Source organism: Oncorhynchus masou, chromosome 5 (assembly GCF_036934945.1).
Source record: "Oncorhynchus masou masou isolate Uvic2021 chromosome 5, UVic_Omas_1.1, whole genome shotgun sequence".
In the NCBI taxonomy this organism is placed as follows: Eukaryota; Metazoa; Chordata; class Actinopteri; order Salmoniformes; family Salmonidae; genus Oncorhynchus; species Oncorhynchus masou.
Genome location: NC_088216.1, coordinates 59,875,383 through 59,898,812, shown reverse-complemented (window position 1 = coordinate 59,898,812; position 23,430 = coordinate 59,875,383). Strand labels below are relative to the sequence as shown.

Sequence of the window (23,430 nt, the reverse complement as noted above, 5' to 3'; positions counted from 1 at the left end):
CCGTATTCATCGACCTGGCCAAGGCTTTCGACTCTGTCAATCACAACATTCTTATTGGCAGACTCGAAAGCCTTGGTTTCTCAAATGATTGCCTCGCCTGGTTTACCAACTACTTCTCTGATAGAGTCCAGTGTGTCTGTGCCTGTTGTCCGGACCTCTGACCGTCTCTATGGGTGTACCACAGGGTTTAATTCTCGGGCCGACATCATCAATAATGTTGCTCTTGCTGCTGGTGATTCTCTGATCCACCTCTACGCAGACGACACCATTCTGTATACTTCTGGCCCTTCTTTGGACACTGTGTTAACTAACCTCCAGACGAGCTTCAATGCCATACAACTCTCCTTCCGTGGCCTCCAACTGCTCTTAAACGCAAGCAAAACTAAATGCATGCTATTCAATCGATCACTGCCCGCACCTGCTCGCCCGTACAGCATCACTACTCTGGACGGCTCTGACTTAAAATACGTGGACAACTACAAATACCTGGGTGTCTGGTTAGACTGTAAACTCTACTTCCAGACTCACATTAAGCATCTCCAATCCAAAATTAAATCTAGAATCGGCTTCCTATATCGCAACAAAGCATCCTTCACTCATGCTGCCAAACATACCCTCGTAAAACTGACCATTCTACCGATCCTCAACTTCGGTGATGTCATCTATAAAATAGCCTCCGACACTCTACTCAACAAACTGGATGCAGTCTATCACAGTGCCATCCGTTTTTTTTAACCAAAGCCCCATACACTACCCACCATTGCGACCTGTACGCTCTTGTTGGTTGGCCCTCGCTTCATACTCGTCGCCAAACCCACTGGCTACAGGTCATCTACAAGTCTCTGCTCAGTAAAGCCCCGCCTTATCTCAGTTCACTGGTCACCATAGCAGCACCCACTCGTAGCACGTGTTCCAGCAGGTACATCTCACTGGTCACCCCCAAAGCCAAGTCCTCCTTTGGTCGTCTTTCCTTCCAGTTCTCTCAGTTTCCTTAACTTACCTCATTTGCACTCACTGTATATAGACTTTTTGTTTTATTTTGTTCTACTGTATTATTGACTGTATGTTTTGTTTATTCCATGTGTAACTCTTGTGTCGTTGTATGTGTCGAATTGCTACGCTTTATCTTGACCAGGTTGCAGTTGCAAATGAGAACTTGTTCTCAACAAGCCTACCTGGTTAAATAAAGGTTAAATAAATAATAAAAAATGCACCAATATAGCATTTTACATCACAGCACCAATGCATTTTTCAGCCATTTTGGTGCTAGTCCAAATCAAAATCAAATCAAATGCATCTATAAAGGCTTTTTTTTTTTACATCAGCAGATGTCACAAAGTCCTTATACAGAAACCCATCCTAAAACCCCAAAAACAGCAAGCAATGCAGATGTAGAAGCATGGTGGCTAGGAAATCTCCCATGAAAGGCAGGAACCTAGGAAGAAACCTAGAGAGGAACCATGTTCTGAGCGGTGGCCAGTCCTCTTCTGGCTGTGCAGGATGGAGATTATAAGAGTACATGGCCATTAATGCCAGAACGTTCTTCAAGATGTTCAAGTAGAGTAAAATAAAAATCACAATGATTGTAGAGGGGTAACAGGTCAGTGGCTCAGGAGTAAAAGTTAGTTGGCTTTTCATAGCCGAGCATTCAGAGGTTGAGACAGCAGGTGGGTAGAGAGAGAAAGATGGAGGAGAGAGATAAAGAGAGAGAGAGGGGGTCGAAAATAACAGGTCTGGGACAAGGTATCACGTCCGGTGAGCAGGACAAGGGTTCCATAGCCGCAGGCAGAACAGTTGAAACTGGAGCCGCAGCATGACAAGGTAGCACGTCTGGTGAACAGATCAGGGTTCCATAGCCGCAGGCAAAACAGAGGAAACTGGGGACGGGGACAGCCAGGAGTCATCAGGCCAAGTAGTCCTGAGGTATTGTCCTCTGGCTCAGGTCCTCCAGGAGAAGGGGGTGGGGGGGGGGATTGAGAGAGAGAGCAGAGAATTAGAGGAAGCATACTAAAGTTCCCACAGGACACCAGATAAGTCAGGAGAGTTTCCCCAGATAGGACAGACTGACCCTAGCCTCCCGGCCAGTGATGGTTCTAGCTTCTATGGCTCCCTGGGCGAGCCCCCGCCAGAGTTAGCACCATTCTGCACTAACTGTCATTTTTATTCAGACATTTGGAACAACACAAATAAATAATCAGAACATTTTAAACTATATAAATATAATAATATATACAAAAATAAGACTCATAAATATCTAAAAGAATTAACAAAGACAAATAGAAACAAATTTGTGTTGATTTGGCACTGGAGCATCAATACATTACCCATCCCCTAACACTGTCAACCAAGAGTCAAGACTAAACCAATTCACCTTGGTGTTGTGCAGACTGCTTTTATATTATTCTTAACGATTTCGCACAAACTAGAAAAAAATGCAACAATATGTCTGTTGAACAATATATTCACAGTACTATGAATGAACTGTGTTTTATTTGGTAGCATTTTGTAATGTGACTGATTTTACTAATTGCATTAGTACTGTACAAAGTTAGAGGTGTGCTTTTTGATAGATTCCCCTGCTCCCCCTATCTCGGACTTCCAGTGGAGAGACCTGAGATTAATTTACCCCCGCTACCCTCCCCATCTCGTACTTCTGAGTGGGAGACCATCCCAGGCAGAAGCCTGCCTAGCTCACAAACTAGAATCAGTGCGCCCACTCTGACAAGGTTAATTGACCCACAGTCCCACGCAGTGACATGATATCATTGACTTGACGTGCAGATGAGCGATAAAAAAACGATCGCGCAATTATCACCATTCCAATTATTTTGGTGAGGGCACCCCGCGCTGCCCCGAGATGCCGACAATACCCCAGACAGTCCGACAATACCCCAGACAGGGCCAACCAGGCAGGATATAACCCCACCCACTTTTCCAAAGCATAGCCCCCACATCACTAGAGGGATATCAACAGACCACCAATTTACTCCCCTGAGACAAGGCTGAGTATAGCCCACAAAGTTTTCCTCTGCCCGACCGGATAGGAAGATCAGGTCAGTGACTCAACCCACTCAAGTCGAGTATAGCGAAAAAAGCCTGGCACAACGTGATGCACCCCTTCTAGGAACGGCATGGAAGAGCACTAGTAAGCCAGTGACTCAGCCCCAATAATAGGGTCAGAGGCAGAGAATCCCAGTGGAGAGAGGGGAGCTGGCCAGGCAGAGATAGCAAGGGCGGTTCGTCACTCCAGTGCCTTGCCGTTCATCTTCACATCCCTGGGCCAGACTACACTCAATCATAGGACCTACTGAAGAGACTGAGTTTATGTCTCTCACATGGATAGGCAGATCATTCCATAAAAATGTTGCTCTGTAGGAGAAAGCCCTGCCTCCAGCTGGTTGCTTAGAAATTCTACTGAACAAAAAGGAGGCCTGCCTCTTGTGACCGTAGCGTACTTGTAGGTATGTACGGCAGGAACAAATGGGAGAGATAGGTAGGAGCGAGTCCATGTAATGCTTTGTAGGTTAGCAAGTAAAACCTTCAAATCAACCCTAGAGTGTAGAGTAGCTAGCACTGGAGTAATAGGATTTATTTTGGGGATTCTAGTTAAGATTCTAGCAGCTATATTTAGCACTAACTGAAGTCTATTTAGTAGTTTATCCAGGTAGCTGGAGTGTAGAGCATTGCAGTAGTCTAATCTAGAAGTGACAAAAGCATGGATGAATTTTCTGCATCATTTTTGTACAAAAAGTTTCAGATTTGTACAATGTTGCGAAGATGGAAAAAAGCTGCCCTTGAAATATTCATGATATATTCGTCAAAAGAGAGATCAGGGTCCAGAGTAACACCGAGATCCTTCACAGTTTTATTTGAGACGACTGTACAACCATCAAGATGTATTGTCAGATCAAACAGCAGATATCTTTGTTTCTAGGGACCTAAAACTAGCATCTCTGTTTTATGTTAGTTTAAAAGTAAAACATTTGTCGCCATCCACTTCCTGTTGTCTGAAATATGGGCTTTTTGGGGATTTACCATGTTTCATCAAAATGTACAGCTTTTTGTCGTCTGCATAGCAGTGAAAGTGTGTGTCTGAATGAGATCACCAAGAGGTAGAATATATAGGGAAAACAATAGTGGTCAATGGTCCTTAAATGAAACCTTGCACCCGTGGGAGAGAATCCTCACCTGTTTGATGGTGGGTAGCTTGGTCAGCAGCAGCTGAAAGACAGGAGGGGGCAGCATCTGCTAGAGAAGATGCTGGGGCTGCCCGCACACAACAATGCCGTTGGTCAGCAGAACCACTTCCTTCTCATAGTTTCCTGAGGGTTGAAACACAAAATAGATTATTTGAAAGGCACACTGTCAGGTCTGGAGCAAATTAACTTATATAGAAAAGTATTTTCTTCCAAAAAATAACGTTTGTAATCTTCAAATATCACGACAGGAAAATGAAAATGAATCAAACTAATTCCAGTCCATATCATAGATCAGCCCCCTTTCGGAGTCTCTGGTACTGTCCCCACGGTTGACAATAGACAATATTTACTGGTATGAAACAAAAGCTTAACTTTTGTCACAAACAAAATGTCACATACAAGAACTCAGTGGGGGAGGATGGGACTACAATATGAATATAATTCAATTTTTGAATTCATGCCGTGGAATAGTTATGTTGTATTATCGCCGTAGCCTTCAGTACAGATCTGGAGGTAGAGGTGGTTGAGAGAGCACACGAGGGCTACGTCCCAATTCTCCACCCTTCTCCCTAAGTGTGCTCACACACACACACACAATGTCCCCCAAAAAATAAACAAATGTGAAACAATTTGTAAGTCGCTCTGGATAAGAGCGTCTGCTAAATGACAAATGTAAATGTAAATGACTTCATTGTCCCAATGGGGAAATTTTGTTGCAGTGTCATGTACACATTTAAAGTGGCATTTAAATACAAAACAAAATTGACAATACAACTTTCATAACAGTTGCATACCAATAAAAAAAATAATAATAATAATTGTAGTAAATAAAGAAATAAAACTTTTTTTTTTTTTAAAGACTAGCCTGCTGGCCTTGCAGAGTCGATAGGAACATTAGCCCGAGCTATTTAGGAGGGATATCACACCTGGCACAAATGATTGTCTAGTTCTGTTTTTCCTGCTGAGGGGTGCCCATACCTGCGCCCAAAGGGGAGTAGTTCAGCGTCCAGGTACAGGGGGTGGCTTGGGTCTAAAATGATTTTGTGAGCCTTACGGGGGGTCCTGACCTTAAAGATCTCATCCAGGCCTGTCTGTTTGACTCCAAGTACCTTGCTTGCTGTAGTGATAATCCTTCTCAACATATTTCTCTGGCTGACAGTGGCATTGCCAAACCAACAAACAATACAAAAAGTTAAAATACTCTCAATAAAAGATTTGTTAAACAGAATCAATATAGTAGTCTACTTAAGATCCAGCTTTTTGAGAATGTTGTCTCTTTTTGTAGATCAGGTTTGTACATTTACACCACTGAAGCTTATTGTCCAAAAGGACACACAGATGTTTATATTCCTCTATAATCTCTATGTTCTGACCTCTGATAGATGTTGCAGAGGTAGATGTTGTATGCTTCCTGAAGTCAATGCACATCTCTTTGTCTTGTTGGTATTGAGGACCAAGTGTGATTCCTCACACCACTCTACAAAGTCATCTAGGACCGGGCCATGTTGTTACTCGTCATCATGCAACAGGCTGATCAAGGCAGTGTCATCAGCAAACGTAACGAGGTGTCTGTCAGTATGGGAACTAGTACAACTATTAGTGTACAAGATGTACAGGAGTGGGGACAAAACAGATCCCTGAGGAGAGCCTGTGTTGGTATTGCGTGTATCCGACATGTGGGGACCTATTTTGACTCGCTGTGAGCGTTGGCTCAGGAAGTCCAACAGCCACAAAACCAGCCCCCAATCTATGGAGAAGTCCCGAATGAGTCTCTGTGCCAGAATGTAAGGTTGGATTGTGTTGAAGGCAGAAGAAAAGTCAACAAACAGAACCCTGACATGGGATTTGGCACCCTCCAGATGTCTAGCCAGCAGCATACCACCCTACATACCACTGCTGGCTTGCTTCTGAAGCTAAGCAGGGTTGGTCCTGGTCAGTCCCTGGATTGGAGACCAGATGCTGCTGAAAGTGATGTTGGAGGGCCAGTAGGAGGCACTCTTTCCTCTGGTCTAAAAAATATCCCAAAGCCCCAGGCCAGTGATTGGGGACACTGCCCAGTGTAGGGTGTAGTCTTTCGGTTGGGACGTGAAATGGGTGTCCTGACTCTCTGTGGTCATTAAAGATCCCATGGCACTTATCGTAAGAGTAGGGGTGTTAACCCTGGTGTCCTGGCTAAATTCCCAATCGGGCCATCACGGTCACCTAATAATCCCCAGTTTACAATTGGCTCATTCATCCCCCTCCTCTCCCCTGTAACTATTCCCCAGGTCGTTGCTGCAAATGAGAATGTGTTCTCATTAAACTTACCTGGTAAAATAACAGATAAATAAAATATAGACCATGTTAAGGAGGGTAAGAATGGCATAATCAACTCCTCTGCTTGGCTGATAGGCAAAGTGAAATGGGTCGAGAAGCTTCTGCGTGACACTGAGAATATGACTTTCACAATTTTCTCAAGGCATTTCATTACTAAGGATGTCAAGGCGACAGGGCGGTAGTCATTCAGCACAGAGGAATTGGGTATAATTATTGAGTTTTTCCACAATACTGGCACGTGTTGCTGGTTGAGTGAGGATTGGAAAATGTCTAGCCTTATGAAAACACCAGCCTTATTGTCCAGCACAGTGCGTTAACACTTTTTTTCTCATAGACGGTGTGGAGTCTGACGAGAGACTAGTCTTAGTTTAAAAATAATTTTGACCTTTTTTTAACCAGGCAAGTCAGTTAAGAACAAATTCTTATTTTCAATGACGGCCTGGGAACAGTGGGCTAACTGCCTGTTCAGGGGCAGAACGACAGATTTGTACCTTGTCAGCTTGGGGGTTTGAACTTGCAACCTTCCGGTGACTAGTCCAACGCTCTAACCACTGGGCTACCCTGCCGCCCCAACTGACATCCGTCTGGTTCATGTTTTTCCCTCCTTTATTGCCTGCTCATTACACTACAAATTACTTTATTATAATTGATATAATTAAAAATGGTACTATATCATTTCAATCACACAGTGCTCACATAGGCCTACTTAATTAATACACTGTACAGAGAATCATTTGAAATATGATTCAGCTGATAATAATAATTAGAAAATAATTCTTTAAGAAAAACGGAATATAATGCAACACAAACTAAATGCACAGACTAAAAATGAATGACCCTTCACAAGACTTAAAATGTTCTGAAGTTGGTATGAATTATTAACTATCAAATGTTTAAATAAACAGACAAACGCAGAGGAGAAGGAGGACATAAGGAGATGGGAGACTTCATCATGAGAAAAAGACTGAAAGTTGAGAGAGAGTGGAGTGGTCTCACTACTACTCCTGTACAACAAGAGGAAGCAATCAAATTGAAGAGAACCAATAAGTGAGTATGGGAATCAACGTGCTGCAAATTATATCTGAAATACGTATTGGCCTTGAAATACAGGGAAATAGAATGTAATGTTCTCATGACAAAGTCTCTGATCCTCTTAGCAACAGACGGTTCTTGCGGTTCCCTGAAGTTATGATCGGCATACAGTATGGTCTGGCTTTCACTTATTACAGTAGATCACAGGTTTTCTGGAATGAAAGTGTTTGTTGGCTTTAGAGTCTAATGGTTTGGATCAGTCCTCTTGAATGTGCATGGGGTTCATGACCACGGTCGTGGCATCCTGGAACAAGGGATTTTTCATCTGAAACACAAAAGGACCAAACAAGAGAGAAGTTTAGTACAGAGGGAGCATCATGTTATCAACAATCAATTTCAACACCTAACCTTACAAATCTTGCATTAAAGTCTTATTAGGTTGATTATTTTCTTTAAAATCAATACTAAACAACCACAAAAAGACCAAACATATTCACACAAATAATTATGAAATCCGCTATTCATATAAAAAAACTATGAAACAGAATAATAGAAAGTTATTTGGTTATGACAAGCAACCAGTTATTGCAGGGACATTTAGCCTATCTCACGTCATGGTGATTCATTGTCATGTGTGTGCTGTTCTTTCTCTCACATCTTGCCAGACTTCGGCCTCCTTTGCTTTGAGGAAGCTTTCATACTCTCTCCGGTAGTGGAGCTCTAGCATAAGCCTGCTGATGAGGATCACTGCGATGCCGATGAAGATGATGCTGGACACAGAGCTGCCGATGATCACGTAAGTCTTGTCAATAGAGCCTGCCAGGAATGTGGAGAGGAAGCGGTTGTAGTAGAACATGTGTCCTGACTGGGCCCCAGTTTCCCTGGTCAGGTCACATGGTAAGGAAAACCCCAATTATAATACAGCTTCAAATATTGAACAAACTTTTTGTCTAATGTAAATAATATTTGATCAAACAACTATAGCAGTATAGGGCAGAAAAAATACATCATAGGAATAGTCTTTTTTAGGTGAGCCTAAACACTAGTAATATTATAAATTGCTACAATGAGCAGTGAGATCCGAAGAAGTGAAAACATTAGAACATAAAATGAAACTAAAGGATGATGATTAGAGATAAATTTAAGGTCTCACGAGGCAGATCTGCGTAGAAGATCTGGATGTTGCCATCAGGCAACAGCTCCACTTTGTAGGAGATGGTGTCTTTACTGCAGGGGAACTCCTGGGGTCCCTTCATCCAAGTGAGCTTGACTGAGCCACAGAGTTGGCTGCAGTTACTCTTTAGGCCGCTAATCTTTTTATTGTCCAATTCACATGTCACACAGTCCCTGGACATAAAGACAGGTTAACAGACATACTGAAGGTACACACACACACACGTTTTGTTGTTCCATCCTCGTGGGGACCTAAAATTAATTTCTATTCAAAATTCTGTTTTCCTTAACCACTAACCCTAACCCTTACCATAACCATAACCTTGACCTTAAACCCTAAATCTAACTCCTAACCCTTACCCTAACCCTAATTCTAACCCAGTTCTAACCCTAACTCTAACCCCTGATCTTATAATAGAATTTGTCTTCACGTGGACGGGGGAAATATCCCCACAAGGGAGAATTTTCCTTGTTTTACTATCCTTGTGGGGACTTTTGGGATTTTATTGTAGCAAAAGTAAACTGTTGTTGTATGGTCACTATTCAAGATCTAAGCTTTGTCAACCTGGAAGCTCAATCCAAACTCACTTTAAGTTATTGTCTTGTACTCACAGGAATTTTGGGCATGCGTTAGCAATCTTTGAGCAGTTTATGCCAAAGAAGTCTTTGTTGCACTGGCACTGGTTACACTGGCATGTTCCCTGGCCATTGCACAGCTTCCCAACCGTCCCGCACTGGTCGGTGAGGGTGGAACAGTCACATGCAGAGCCTGTGTAATTGGCATTACACTTACATGTTCCACATTCACACTGCCCATTACCTGCAGAAGACATTACATGGCTGAAAAATGGGCTGCAATAAAATACAACTAAGGAACACATTCTTCAGCCAATCAAAATGCATGGCAGGAACTAACTGTTTGAGTTTACTCACCACCGCAGAGCATGTTGTTGTGGCGGGCACAGCTGTTGTCATCACATTGGCAAAAATTGCCGCGGTGGGTGCCCTGACACATACACATGCCACATTCACAGCTCCCATGCCCGCTGCACAGCTGCGAGGAGTTGTCTTGGCGACATGTTGCGGCCATTGATTCGGCAGAGGTCATGTCCTTAGGCCGCTCACACTCACACCTCTGACCCAGGTGACCCTCATCACAGCTAAAGGGCATAGTATTTTACAAAAACTATGAAAAGCCAGGGAAAAACAAAAAAAAACAGGGGAAATTCTGGTACTTATAGCCTATTTTGGGCCAGGAGTTGTTTCTGGTCAGGTTACGTGATCAGAGAAGACTCCTATTCCTACTCAGTATCTAAACAACACTTTAATCACTTTCTCTGTATTCACTTTCTCTGGAGAACAATTGGCTTGAATCACCTGAAGTTTTGATAACATCCAGTATATCTTTGATACATTTCTTTGACTACAAAAACTAGTTTACTGCTCTATGGTAACAGTCAGACTGCAGACTGCAGCTGTTTCCCTGTGCAGTTTGTAAGCACAGTTCTCTATCTCACCAAACAGGAGGTGCTGTGAGTTCTAGTCATAATTTTAGGACTTGCCTGCAGATGCCGCAGGTGAGTGTTCCAATTTCATTGCAGTGTGAGGACTGCTCTTCTCTGTCTTGGCAGTCACAGTCACACAGGGTTTCCACAGAGACCTTCAGGGTCTCGCTGATGCCCTGCAGTTTTAGGGAAAAAGTCTGCTTCTCCTTTAGACATGTTGAAATGTTCAGGCTTACAGTGAAGTTGACCTGGTAGCAAGAGAGGGGATAATACACAACAAAATGTTCTTTCAGTCCAAGTTACATGACTAAATCCTTTGAAGACATGAGCTTTGCTGTTCTTATTCACATTATGATCTCTTCCCCCGCCCCTGCTTTGTGCCAGACCTGCTGGTTGAGCTTGACGTTCATGCACTCGCCCCTCCTCTGCCAATGGGTGTTGTCCCCTTTTTCAGGGGTACAGTGGGATTTGTAGGTCACATCCAGATCTGAGGGAGCTTCATGGTGCTCCAGTAAGATGGTGGAGGACAGGTTCTGTGAATAGATATGCATTACCAGATAGAACTGCTGATGATGTTACATCTATGTCTATGTGTCCAATAAATGGCATTTCATTGCAAGGCCACTTTTGTTTGTAAGTAATGCATTTGCAAAAGTAGTATATATTTTTATATTTTAACATACTCCTATCTAGAGAAATGTAGGTCTATCATGTATGAAACCTTTGAAGTCCCCACTAGGAAGATTTAGACATAATTTGCTACAGCCTATTTTTAGATCTGTGAGAGCACAGCGCACACTATACACTGTAGATCAGTAGGTAACCATGATAACATGGTTTCCAATGAAAATAAGTATGAGTAGGTCCTACCCTTTTAGTCTGCAGTATGACTCATGAGCATAACCACAGACATGCTTTCATTTCCAGCATCTCTGTTTCAAATAAAGCATTGCTATTTTTTGGTCATTGCAGCCATTCGCCATTTTGCAGCAGCTTGTTAACTGTATTCTAAGCTTGAGATACTCACACTGTAGGCCTCTGAGATGAGCAGGACCACGTTGCTGGAGTCGTTCTTCAGGACCCCCACCACTGACTGAGGGATTAGTTTACTCAATGCCTAGAGAAGTGTGTGTGTGTGTTTAGGTATGGGCACAATAGAGAGAGTTGGGAGGAGGTATAAATACTCAGGTTAAAGGCAGCTGTTTTTATCTCAACATCAAAGCATTTCTGGGTAACAATTAAGTACCTTACTGTGATTGTTTTCAATTAAAATGGTAAAAATGAAACAAAAATAACTTCTTAGCAAACAGAAGTTTCTCAAGCAAGAATTTTGCTGGGACTGTCTGGAAGTGGTCTTAGTGGGGAATGGATAATGAAAACTAGCTGTTATTGGCAGAAAGGTTTGGAACTCTCTTTCTTATTGGTCTATTAACTCATGTCACCAGGCAGGCCAAAACTTCATCCCACCAAAACAGCCTGAAATTTCAGGTGGTCTTTAAAACAGCTCTTACACTAAACGTGTATTATCATCCTTTTCACAATTTCACAGTATTATTCCAACCTCACAGTGTGGAAATATATAGAAAACACGGAGAAATCATATTTTTGACTGCATTGGGCCATTTTCCATTTGGGCCATTTTTCTGGAGAATTTCTCCTGTCTTATCCGGTGTCCTGTGTGAATTTATGTACGCTCTCTCTAATTCTTTCTTTCTTTCTTTCTTTCTTTCTTTCTTTCTTTCTTTCTTTCTTTCTTTCTTTCTTTCTTTCTTTCTTTCTTTCATTCTCTCGGAGGACCTGAGCCCTAGGACCATGCCTCAGGACTACCTGGCATGATGACTCCTTGCTGTCCACAGTCCACCTGGCCGTGCTGCTGCTCCAGTTTCAACTGTTCTGCCTGCGGCTATGGAACCCTGACCTGTTCACCGGATGTGCTACCTGTCCCAGACCTGCTGTTTTCAACTCTCTAGAGACAGCAGGAGCGGTAGAGATACTCTCAATGATTGGCTATGAAAAGCCAACTGACATTTACTCCTGAGGTGCTGACTTGCTGCACCCTCGACAACTACTGCGATTATTATTAGTTGAGCATGCTGGTCATTTATGAACATTTAAACATCTTGGCCATGTTCTGTTATAATATCCACCTTGCACAGCCAGAAGAGGACTGGCCACACCTCATAGTCTGGTTCCTCTCTAGGTTTCTTCCTAGGTTTTGGCCTTTCTAGGGAGTTTTTCCTAGCCTCTGTGCTTCTACACCTGCATTGCTTGCTGTTTGGGGTTTTAGGCTGGGTTTCTGTACAGCAATTTGATATATCAGCTGATGTAAGAAGGGCTATTTGATAAACATTTTGTGACATTTTGTAATCTGCTCTTACAAACAACTTCTCCTTTCAGTTCTGACCTTGTAGGCAGCAACACTGTCCTCGGTGACAGCAAAGATGAGCTGGATGTTATTGGCTGCCAGGACCCTGGCAAGCTGGCCAACCGATGGGTAGTCCTGAGACACATACAGGAAGTGGATTAAATAACCACAGAAGGATGTTGTAGTACCCCAGTTCTCCTGCAATAAATGTTAGCCCCTATCACTGAAACAAGCTCACGTCTTCTAAGTGTTGATCACCCTTCTCCTCTCTTGATAACTCACATATTTAGTGCCATCGTAGAAGCCAGTGCCATTGAGATGGCACATGCCGTCATGAGGCTCGAATATACCAGCCAGCCTGCCATCCCCGGCAATATGGAAGGTGTCATCTGACGTGTAGACCAGGATCCGGGTGACATTGTTCCAACCAATCACACTCTGGAAAGAGAGAGACACAGAGTGACAGAGATGGTGTGATGCAAGTAAGAGAGAGAGAAAGAAAGAAGGAAAAACCCATAGAAAAAGAAAGATGGATGTTCTAGACATCCTTGCCTCCAATCTATAAAGTGGAGGTGACTGTGTTTGGTTATGCATGACACTACCTGGCAGACAGCTGCCTGCATGATTGCGTCAAAGCCTGCCTCGGGGGAGTCCAGGTTTCCAGAGATGATCTGGTCGCTGACCCTGGTCTTGAACTCGTCCACGTCTTCTGTGAGTCTCAGAATATTTTGGAAGCTGAAGGCAGGTTGACAGATGTTCAGGCGGTTGGGACAGGGGTTATTCTTCTTGGCCTTCACCTGGCTGACGTATGGCAGAGCCACCTTGTCTACAAATGAGCCGAAGCCTGACAGTGGAGAGAGGAGAGGGATAAAGATGGACAGGATGAGGAGAGGTGGCATATTCGGATGACTACACACAGTTGATTGAAATCCTGACATGAAATCCTATCTTCTGCAAAAGTCACTCACCAATGCGGACCTTCTGGGTGACTTTTTTCAGTGCAGAGAGGATGTCCTGGCCTAGGTTCTTGATGGTGTCCAGGTCGTCCTTCATGGAGAAGGACAGGTCCATCAGGTAGTACAGGTCTATGGGGTAGCCCTCGGCTCTCTTGAATGAGACATTGAAGGTCTGAGGGACTCCTGAAACAAACAGGTCAGCTAGAACAGTTATTAACTGCAAATACATGCATCACTACAATACTTCACATGATGTCGTTATTTCTATTAATTTGCACGGCTTCAAAAATAATCTATAAAGCACCACTACATATTTCAGATTTCAGACCTGTCCCTGTTTGTATTTCAGATTTCAGACCTGTCCCTGTTTGAGTTTCAGATTTCAGACCTGTCCCTGTTTGAATTTCAGATTTCAGACCTGTCCCTGCTGGTATTTCAGATTTCAGACCTGTCCCAGCTTGAATTTCAGATTTCAGACCTGTCCCTGTTTGTATTTCAGATTTCAGACCTGTCCCTGTTTGAGGTTCAGATTTCAGACCTGTCCCTGTTTGTATTTCAGATTTCAGACCTGTCCCTGTTTGTATTTCAGATTTCAGACCTGTCCCTGTTTGAATTTCAGATTTCAGACCTGTCCCTGTTTGAATTTCAGATTTCAGACCTGTCCCCGTTTGTATTTCAGATTTCAGACCTGTCCCTGTTTGTATTTCAGATTTCAGACCTGTCCCTGTTTGTATTTCAGATTTCAGACCTGTCCCTGTTTGTATTTCAGATTTCAGACCTGTCACTGTTTGAATTTCAGATTTCAGACCTGTCCCTGTTTGTATTTCAGATTTCAGACCTGTCCCTGTTTGAATTTCAGATTTCAGACCTGTCCCTGTTTGTATTTCAGATTTCAGACCTGTCCCTGTTTGAGTTTCAGATTTCAGACCTGTCCCTGTTTGAATTTCAGATTTCAGACCTGTCCCTGTTTGTATTTCAGATTTCAGACCTGTCCCTGTTTGAGTTTCAGATTTCAGACCTGTCCCTGTTTGAATTTCAGATTTCAGACCTGTCCCTGCTGGTATTTCAGATTTCAGACCTGTCCCAGCTTGAATTTCAGATTTCAGACCTGTCCCTGTTTGTATTTCAGATTTCAGACCTGTCCCTGTTTTTATTTCAGATTTCAGACCTGTCCCTGTTTGTATTTCAGATTTCAGACCTGTCCCTGTTTGTATTTCAGATTTCAGACCTGTCCCTGTTTGTATTTCAGATTTCAGACCTGTCCCTGTTTGAATTTCAGATTTCAGACCTGTCCCTGTTTGAATTTCAGATTTCAGACCTGTCCCTGTTTGTATTCTGAGAAATACTTCCTTTTAGGAAGAGTCATATAACTCTCACCGACTCTGAGTTTGAAGAGGAGGTTTTGTGGCTTAAGCTGGACCACATTGTCTGAGTTGCTGCTGAGATCATTATTCTTCAGAAAGACTGGATCTAATCGGGGGTTGATGATATCCATCTGCTCACAACGCCTGGTCCTCAGAGACTCAGCAGTGTCACACCTCCGCTCACTGGACTCTCCAGACTTCAGGAAGTCCTGTCAGGAGGATGTGTATTATGGTCTTAGTTCAGTGTGTCGGACTAAGGATAGAGAAAATAAAACACTGACCCACACGTGGTTTGCCAGATTATCATGTGGGCCTACCTGCTGTCAATCCAACAGATGGGGGTACATCTCTGTATAATTATTATCTTTAAAGATACATAGAACATGTCATTATTATAGATAGGACCTATAAATTAGATTGTTGCTTTGGGGAAGAGGGTTTTGGTTGCAGGGAGAAATGACAGAGTTAAAGTCAAAGCCAACAAACATTTGAATGTATCACCAATATCTTCACCAAAATATATACCACATAAATTAACAGGAATTGCATGTGGAAATAGAATAGAAAGGCGGAAGTGAGTCTGACATCAATTGCACGACTAGTTTAGGAAACCACAGAGCGCTGCAGCAGCACAATACACCATTCAATTATCAACCCCAAACTGAGAGCAGGATAGGGAACATACACATGTTGTGTAAGACATGAGCACCCAAGCAAGACAGTGTGTTTACTGATTCTGAATAAGACAATCCACTGGGCACACACGGGTTGATTCAATGTTGTTTCCATTCATTTCAATGAAATTACGTTAAACAACGTGAAATTGACCTTGAACTGACACCTGTGCCCAGTGGGATTTGTCAGCTGACTTGAAGTATTAACTTGAAACAATACAACCGTTTTTAATTGTGAGCAAGAGCCTCACTGATAATCTTCAAAAATCTAAGCAACATAAGCGTGCGATAAAATCTGTCCTACTTTCTGATGCTGTCCTACTTTCTGAGTTGATCAGGCTGTTGATTGTGGTCTGTGGAATGTTCGGTTTCATTGGCTGTGCGAAGTTGCTGGATATTGGCAGGAACTGGAACATGCTGTCTTACATGTCGATCCAGAGCATCCCAAACATGCTCAATGGGGGACATGGAAGATCTGGGACATTTTCAGCTTCCAAGTATTGTGATATGGAGCTGTGCATTATCATGCTGAAACCTGAGGTGATGGCGGCAGATGAATGGCGCGACAATGGGCCTCAAGATCTCATCACGGTATCTCTGTGCATTCAAATTGCCATCGATAAAATGCAATTGTGTTGGTTTTCCGTAGCCTATGCCGAACCACACCATAACCCCACCGCCACCATGGGGCACTCTGTTCACAATGTTGACATCAGCAAACCCACACAACGCTATACACGTGGTCTACGGTTATGAGGCCGGTTGGACGTACTGATAAATTATCGAAAATAACATTGAAGGTGGCTTATGGTAGAGAAATGAACATAAAATTATCTGGCAAGAGCTGTGGTGGATATTCCTGCAGTCAGCATGCCAATTGCACAATCCATCAAAATTTGAGACATCTGTGGCATTGTGTTGTGTGACAAAACTGCACATTTAAGTGTAGGCTTTTATTGGCCCCCGCACAAGGTGCACCTGTGTAATGATCATGCTATTTAATTAGCTTCTTGATATGCCACACCTGTCAGGTGGATGGACTATTTTGGCAAAGGAGAAATGCTCACTCATAGGGATGTTAACACATTTGTGCACCAATTTTGAGAGAAATAATCTTTTTGTGAGTATGGAACATTTCTGGGATCTTTTATTTCAGCTCATGAAACACAGGACCAACACTTTAAAGCACCTGTATTTATTTATTTGTACCATAAAAAAAAGCTTATGTTATGGCAATTCGTCTGAAAAAGTGGTGAAAAAAATCGAAATAATTTAAAAAGAGGACCAGAACCTGTGATATGTATAATCAAGGCCTTGAGACTATAAAGCCTTGCAGACTATACCTGCAAAATGTCTAGTTTTGAGATTAGTATTTTTTAATTGGAAAAGTTGTTACAAATCTGTATAGAAGATGCGAAAGACATACCGTTTTCAACCATTGGAACCATTTAGTTAATCATTCATGTATATCTTTTTTTCATCCTTTTTACCTTTGTACATTATACATTTGTGACATCAATATTATCTGGAATCTGTTTAGAACACACAGAATCTATTGCTTTGTTTTACCATTCATCAACTGGAATCTGTGACAAACCTGGACCTTTTTGTGAGTAATAAATTACATTTGAATTGCAACTAGAACAATAACTCTCTTAAGTCTTTAAATGGGGAAAATGTGTTGGAACCAGTCTTTGTAAAAGTGGTTATAGCAGACCTGGGTTCAAATCAATTACCCATTGAAGCCACCGTGCAGCCATCTTGGTACTCTTCCTTCAACAACGGTCAGGAGGAATTTTGCACCATTCCTCTTTACAAAACTGTTTCAGTTTAGCAATATTCTTGGGATGTCTGGTGTGAACTGCTCTCTTGAGGTCATGACACAGCACCTTAATCGGGTTGAGGTCAGGAACTGACTGGGCCACTCCAGCAGGCACATTTTCTTCTGTTGAAGCCATTCTGTAATTGATTTACTTCTGGGTTTTGGGTCATTTTCCTGTTGCATCACCCAACTTCTGTTGAGCTTCAATTGGCGAACAGATATAATTAGCATTCTCCTGCAAAATGTCTTGATAAACTTGGAAATTCAATTTTTCCATTGATGATAGCAAGCTGTCCAGGCCCTGAGGCAGCAAAGCAGCCCCAAACCATGATGCTCCCTCCACCATACTTTACAGTTGGGATGAGGTTTTGATGTTGATGTGCTGTGCCTTTTTTTCTCCACACATAGTGTTGTGTGTTCCTTCCAAAACAACTAAACTATAGTTTAATCTGTCTATAGAATATTTTGCCAGTAGCACTGTGGAACAGCCAGGTGCACTTTTGCAAACTTCAGATGTTCAGGAATGGTTATTTTGGTGTCCTCCCATGAACACCCTTCTTGTTTAGTGTTTTACATATAGTAGACTCGTCAACAGAGATGTTAGCATGTTCCAGAGATTTCTGTAAGTCTTTAGCTGACACTCTAGGATTGTTCTTATCCTCATTGAGCATTCTGCTCTGTGCTCTTGCAGTCATCTTTGCAGGATGGCCACTCCTAGGGAGAGTAGCAACAGTGCTGAATTTTCTCCATTTATAGACAATTTGTCTTGCTGTGGACTGATGAACATCAAGGCTTTTAGAAATACTTTTGTAACCATTTCCAGCTTTATGCAAGTCAACAATTCTTAATCTTAGGTCTTCTGAGATCTCTTTTGTTCGAGGCATGGTTCACATCAGGCAATGATTCTTGTGAATAGCAAAGTCATATTTTGTGTGGGTTTTTTATAGGGAAAGGCAGCTCTAACCAACATCTCCAATCTCGTCTCATTGATTGGACTCCAGGTTAGCTGACTCCTGACTCCAATTAGCTTTTGGAGAAGTCATTAGCCTAGGTGTTCACATACTTTTCCCAACCTACACTGTGAATGATTAAATGATGTATTCAATATAGACAATAAAAATACAATAATTTGTGTGTTATTAGTTTAAGCACACTATGTTTGTCTATTGTTGTGACTTCCATGAAGATCAGATCAAATTTGATGACCAATTTCTGCAGAAATCCAGGTAATTCCAAAGGGTTCACATACTTTTCTTGCCACTGCATGTAAATAAAAACATTGAGAATTTTCAAATACACAACCCACAACAAGTACTTTTATTTGAGTATTTGGAATGATTATTTGTTAAAAAAACAAACAAATAGTCGACCAAATTGTAATTGAGAGTATTTTCAAATACTTATTTCCAATTCTATTTTCAAAAACCTGGGTTAAATGCATGGGAGTGTATTTGAGTCAGTGTATTTGATTATTTTCCAAAACTTTCCAAGTCTATTTCCAAACACATTATACTATTCAACTACTTGTTTTTTCAAATAAAAGATATCTGAATATTTCAAAAGGTATTTGAAAGTAATTGAGATATTTGAAATAGTATTTTGAAAGTAATTGAGATATTTGAAATAGTATTTGAACCCAGGTCTGGTCTATAGAAGTGTCCTTTTGGAATCTTAGAACCTAGCCACTACACTTTGTTTAATGAGTAGTGCTATGGTGAAGAACCTATGCAGTGCCATATGTCTGTAATTTGACACTAGTGTAAATGTTTGAGGATCTAGAAAGAGAAGATATTCTAACAGTTATAGCCAGGGGTTGGAGCCGGTTCAGGGAACAGAAAGAAAACCTGAAAATGATGACATTTTTCTAGGAATAGAATCAGAAATGAAAACTAAAGCGATATATACTGTTCCGGATCAGAAAAGTAATTTTACGTTTAAGTCATTTTTTTTATAGTCCCACAAAACATGCAACAAATTGTCTACACAAAGACCTCACTGTCACTCATAAACTTATTCCAGTGTCTGCCTGCCAGCTGTAAATCTTTGCCAGTGTGTGTGTGTGTGTGTGTGTAGGCTACCTGCCCCTCCGAACCATGCATAGTCTACTGTAACTACTGACATTACAGGTGTGATTCAGAAATTAGGGAGAGAGATTTTGAATTAGAGAACGATGGATTATCTTTTCAATGCTAGTTAAGGATACTATAGTTTTCAAGTTTCACATTGGATTTATTTTAACTACAAAAAGCTAAGACGTGTTTTTATTTGAATTATGGTGCCGCTCTGCACACACAAGCTTGTTAGTTAGCTAGCTAGCTTGTTAGCTCTCGAAAATTCTAGGTGGCATTATGTGTAATGTAATGGAACTGAGAGTCATGATCAACAGCTAGCGCTGGTCCAATGTTAGTTAAGCCAACTCTCTGAAGTTCAAAGACATTCAAAGTTCCTTCATAGAAGCCGCTCCTCCGTAGGTATAATACTGTGGGCCTAATTCAGATAACGCATGTCATAACAACAAGATGCCCAGCGCTTCATGCCCAGCCCTCTCCTCACACGCAACATTTTATTGGAATGTTACACTCTACACTACACTTTTCTGACCAATGCATGTACATAGCTTGCCCACTCCACAGCAAGCTACTCTATCCATTGGTAAAGTAATTTAATGTTGAACTAAATGTCATTTTCACTTGTTTTTGGTTTGAACTGGTTCAGAACTTTATTTTGCTGGTCGGAACAGTGGAACAGAACAAAGAATATGTTATGTTCAGAATGAAACGATTGGAAAATAACTTTTCCTCTAAATGCATGACAATGTGAAGTAGAAATGTAAACATTCACTTGACCTAACGGGCTTTCCATCAATCTAACCTTTCACACCTCCTATCACCAGGAGGTAAGGAGGTAAAGTGTTTGACACGTCACGTGATCTCTTCCACCATTAAATTTAAGGTCCTGTATAATTAAACCCATAACTGTAAGTAGAATGTCTGCTGAACTGTAGAAGATATTGAAAATGTTGAAAATATAACATCCACAAAATCTTACATGAGCTTGATGGGACATCATTGTCTATGATCTCACCCAAGTTGCAAAAGATTTTCATCATTCAGTCTGCAGTGAAGACCCATTACCCCTTGTTTTTCTTCTTCTTTTTCCCTACTATTTCTCTTTTTTTCCCTCTCTGTATTATTGGGAAGGACCCGTAAGTAAGCATTTCACTGTTGTTTACGACGCATGTGACAAATAATTGTACTTGATCCTATTGTACGTAGCTCCTATAGTGTGAATGGCCTAATGCCGTCGTCCCACATGTTGTCCACAGAGAAGCCAACTCACAAAGCAATCAAGTCCAAAGTATAGCAACACGCAAGGATAAAACATGCAACAGTTTGAAACAAAGAACTGAGGAAGCAGCAGCAAGCCAGATGATGCATGATAAAGCTGACCTTGTGTTTGCACCAGGCACATCCAGGGCTCCTCAGGCAAGCTGAACATGAGGGCTGGGATACACATCCTTGGGGGACCCCTGAAACACCAAACACAACAGTGACATCATTAATGATCCCTGACTCTCTCAGGAACAAATTCACATCAGAGGTCTAGGAGGGTCTGCTACAAGGGCGAAATTGTGGCGTACATATTGGGGGGGGGGGAGAACTTTAGACAGTAGATCCAGGTGGTACCCCCACCGGAAATTTGTTTGACATTTTAAAACAGTGGGATAAATTGTTGAGGGATAAATGATTTTGAAAGTATAACTGATTTCTAATTAATTACTAATTAATTAATTACTATAATAATATAATAATTTCTAATTAATTACTATTACTAATTATTGGATACCATGAAAAAGGGGTAAAATAATACATTTAAGAAATCAGTTATACTTTCAAAATCATTTATCCCTCAACAATTTATCCCACTGTTTTAAAATGTCAAACAAATTTCTTGTCTTGTCTCATCTCTGCAACTCACGTACGTACTTGGGAGTGGCGAAGGTCGAGAGCCATGCGTCCCCTGAAACACAACCCAACCAAGCCACACTGCTTCTTGACACAACACACATCCAACCCGGAAGCCAGCTGTACCAATGTGTCGGAGGAAACACCATGCACCCAGTGACCTGGTCAGTGTGCACTGTGCCCGGTCTGCCACAGGAGTTGCTGGTGCACAATGAAACAAGGATATACCTTGCCATCCAAACCCTGCCTAACCCTGGACAACTGGGTCAATTGTGTATCACCCCATGAGCCTCCCGGTCACAGCCAGCTGCAGCAGAGCCTGGGCTTGAACCCAGAGACTCTGGCGGCACAGCTAGCACTGTGTGGCAGTGGCTTAGACCACTGTGCCACCCGGGAGGCCCCAAAACTGATTTTTTGGGTGGGCGGACAAACAGCAAACTTCCTGCATTTTAACACATTTTGCCATGGGGCAGAGAGAAAAATGTTGCAGTTTTAAAGTCCTACCCAAATAATGTTGTTGACCCTATACTCGTTTTTGTAGCCAAAGCATGAATTGGGGGGAAAAAAACATATATCTCAAACAGATTGTTTAAAAAATGCTTGCCATTTCCTCATAGAAGATGATGTGAGCTGACCAATCAGGGGTCTCCTTGCATGTTTATTTTTAATGACCGGTAAACGCCCACACCAGTCTGTGATTGGGGTACTACCACACCATTCTAACACAGAAAAGTGGCTTTTTAACATACTTAATTACCATTTTTTGGAAAGAAAACTGTGAAATAGTTTCATATTCTAATTAATGATAAGTCATATTTCATAGAAATCTGGAAACACTGGACAGTTACCTTTTTTTAGGTTGACTTTTGTAGGTTGGGCAAAAACGTAAAACTAAATAAAAAGTATTTAAACTGATCAATGCACCGTCATACCAGGTCATTTAACGCTTAAAGTAAATAGATTAATAATATATAAGGTATTTGTCATTTCTTACCACAGGCTGCTGAGGGGAGGACGGCTCATGATAATGGCTGGAACGGAGCGAATTAATTGGCATCAAACACCTGGAAACCTTGGAAACCATGTATTTGATGTATTTGTTGCCATTCCACTAATTCCGCTCCAGTCATTACCATGAGCCCATTCTCCCCAATTAATGTGTCACCAACCTCCTGTGTTTCTTAACGATCTCTACAGCTTCCATCCAAAAACCAATCCTGTGAAATGACGTCAACACATACTGGAGGAGTTACTGGCTAGCTACAAGTGGCTATCTTAGCTAACGAACTAGCTACGTTGGTTGTGGCGTGCATGACCAGAAAGACACATTGATGAATCACCAAAGGCACACCCTATTTCTGTTTGAAAGTTGGACTGTTTTCGTGCCCAAAGTCGACCGTTAAAGCAAGGGCCTGTTCCCCGTGGCAATTTTGCCTTTGGTTTGCTAAATTAATATAGGGGAAATACTGCTCTCATAATGGACCTGCCATTACCCATGTCTGCCTTGTGCCAGGTACCAGTACCAGGGTTGGGGTCAATGCTTGTCAATTCCAGAAGTGAATTCTTACTCAACGATTTCAAAATCAACATTGGAAATAAATTACACTTTCTAATTATTGAATAAGAATTTCAAGTCAATTCCTCTATTGAAATGGGATACCCCCAACCCTGACTAGTAGTTGTAGATGGCAGTGCACTTACCTTGAATTTGTTTCTGTCCCACACAGTACAAGAGAAAGGTCCCTAATATAAAGATCCCAACCATTGCCCGAGGATATAAATGGAGTGAGCGATAGACCGAGTGGATGAGTTTCTTCTTCTAGAAAGAGAAAGTCAAGAGAGCGTCGTGAGAAGGCAGGGAGCAGGAGGCGGGCACAGAACACAGCAGACAGGCCACTTCCCCTTGAGTTCTCACAAGTTGTCAACCACACACCACACAATGTTAATTTTCTCATGTTTTCTTAGTCAACCCCCTTGGAAACGAGAAAAATCATCACTAACTAATTTTGAGCCACTAGATTGAAACCAGAGGCTTTCTCCCGTCTCCTTAATGTGAGAA

The 23,430-nt window shown here is 41.9% G+C and overlaps 1 protein-coding gene across 2 annotated transcripts; it reads right to left on the bottom strand.

The window, feature by feature from the left end:
* Window positions 1-7,103: 7,103 nt before the first annotated feature.
* On the bottom strand, window positions 7,104-23,223 carry LOC135539996 (integrin beta-7-like). 2 transcript variants are annotated; one of them, XM_064966284.1, is made up of 15 exons: window positions 23,073-23,222; window positions 20,856-20,935; window positions 14,924-15,119; window positions 13,559-13,729; window positions 13,193-13,434; window positions 12,873-13,028; window positions 12,630-12,725; window positions 11,253-11,342; window positions 10,612-10,758; window positions 10,283-10,473; window positions 9,654-9,880; window positions 9,333-9,540; window positions 8,701-8,894; window positions 8,203-8,363; window positions 7,104-7,872 (listed from the first exon to the last, which is right to left on the bottom strand). In XM_064966284.1, the coding sequence occupies exons 1-15, from the start codon at window positions 23,134-23,136 to the stop codon at window positions 7,804-7,806; spliced, it is 2,292 nt and encodes a 763-aa protein (XP_064822356.1). In that variant the 5' UTR covers window positions 23,137-23,222; the 3' UTR covers window positions 7,104-7,803. The 2 variants fall into 2 exon arrangements, with proteins under 2 accessions (XP_064822356.1, XP_064822357.1); XM_064966285.1 differs by lacking the exons at window positions 7,104-7,872; window positions 8,701-8,894 and having other exon boundaries at window positions 8,271-8,363; window positions 23,073-23,223.
* Between the last annotated feature and the right edge of the window lie 207 nt (window positions 23,224-23,430).

Excerpts from the sequence above, each read along its gene's own strand:
- LOC135539996 (XM_064966284.1), bottom strand. The coding sequence starts at position 23,136 with ATGGTTGGGATCTTTATATTAGGGACCTTTCTCTTGTACTGTGTGGGA. Across the intron at positions 20,936-23,072 it reads GGGACAGAAACAAATTCAAG|GGGTCCCCCAAGGATGTGTA; the intron begins GTAAGTGCACTG and ends TTGGTGTTTCAG. Across the intron at positions 13,435-13,558 it reads CACCCAGAAGGTCCGCATTG|GCTTCGGCTCATTTGTAGAC; the intron begins GTGAGTGACTTT and ends CTCCACTGTCAG.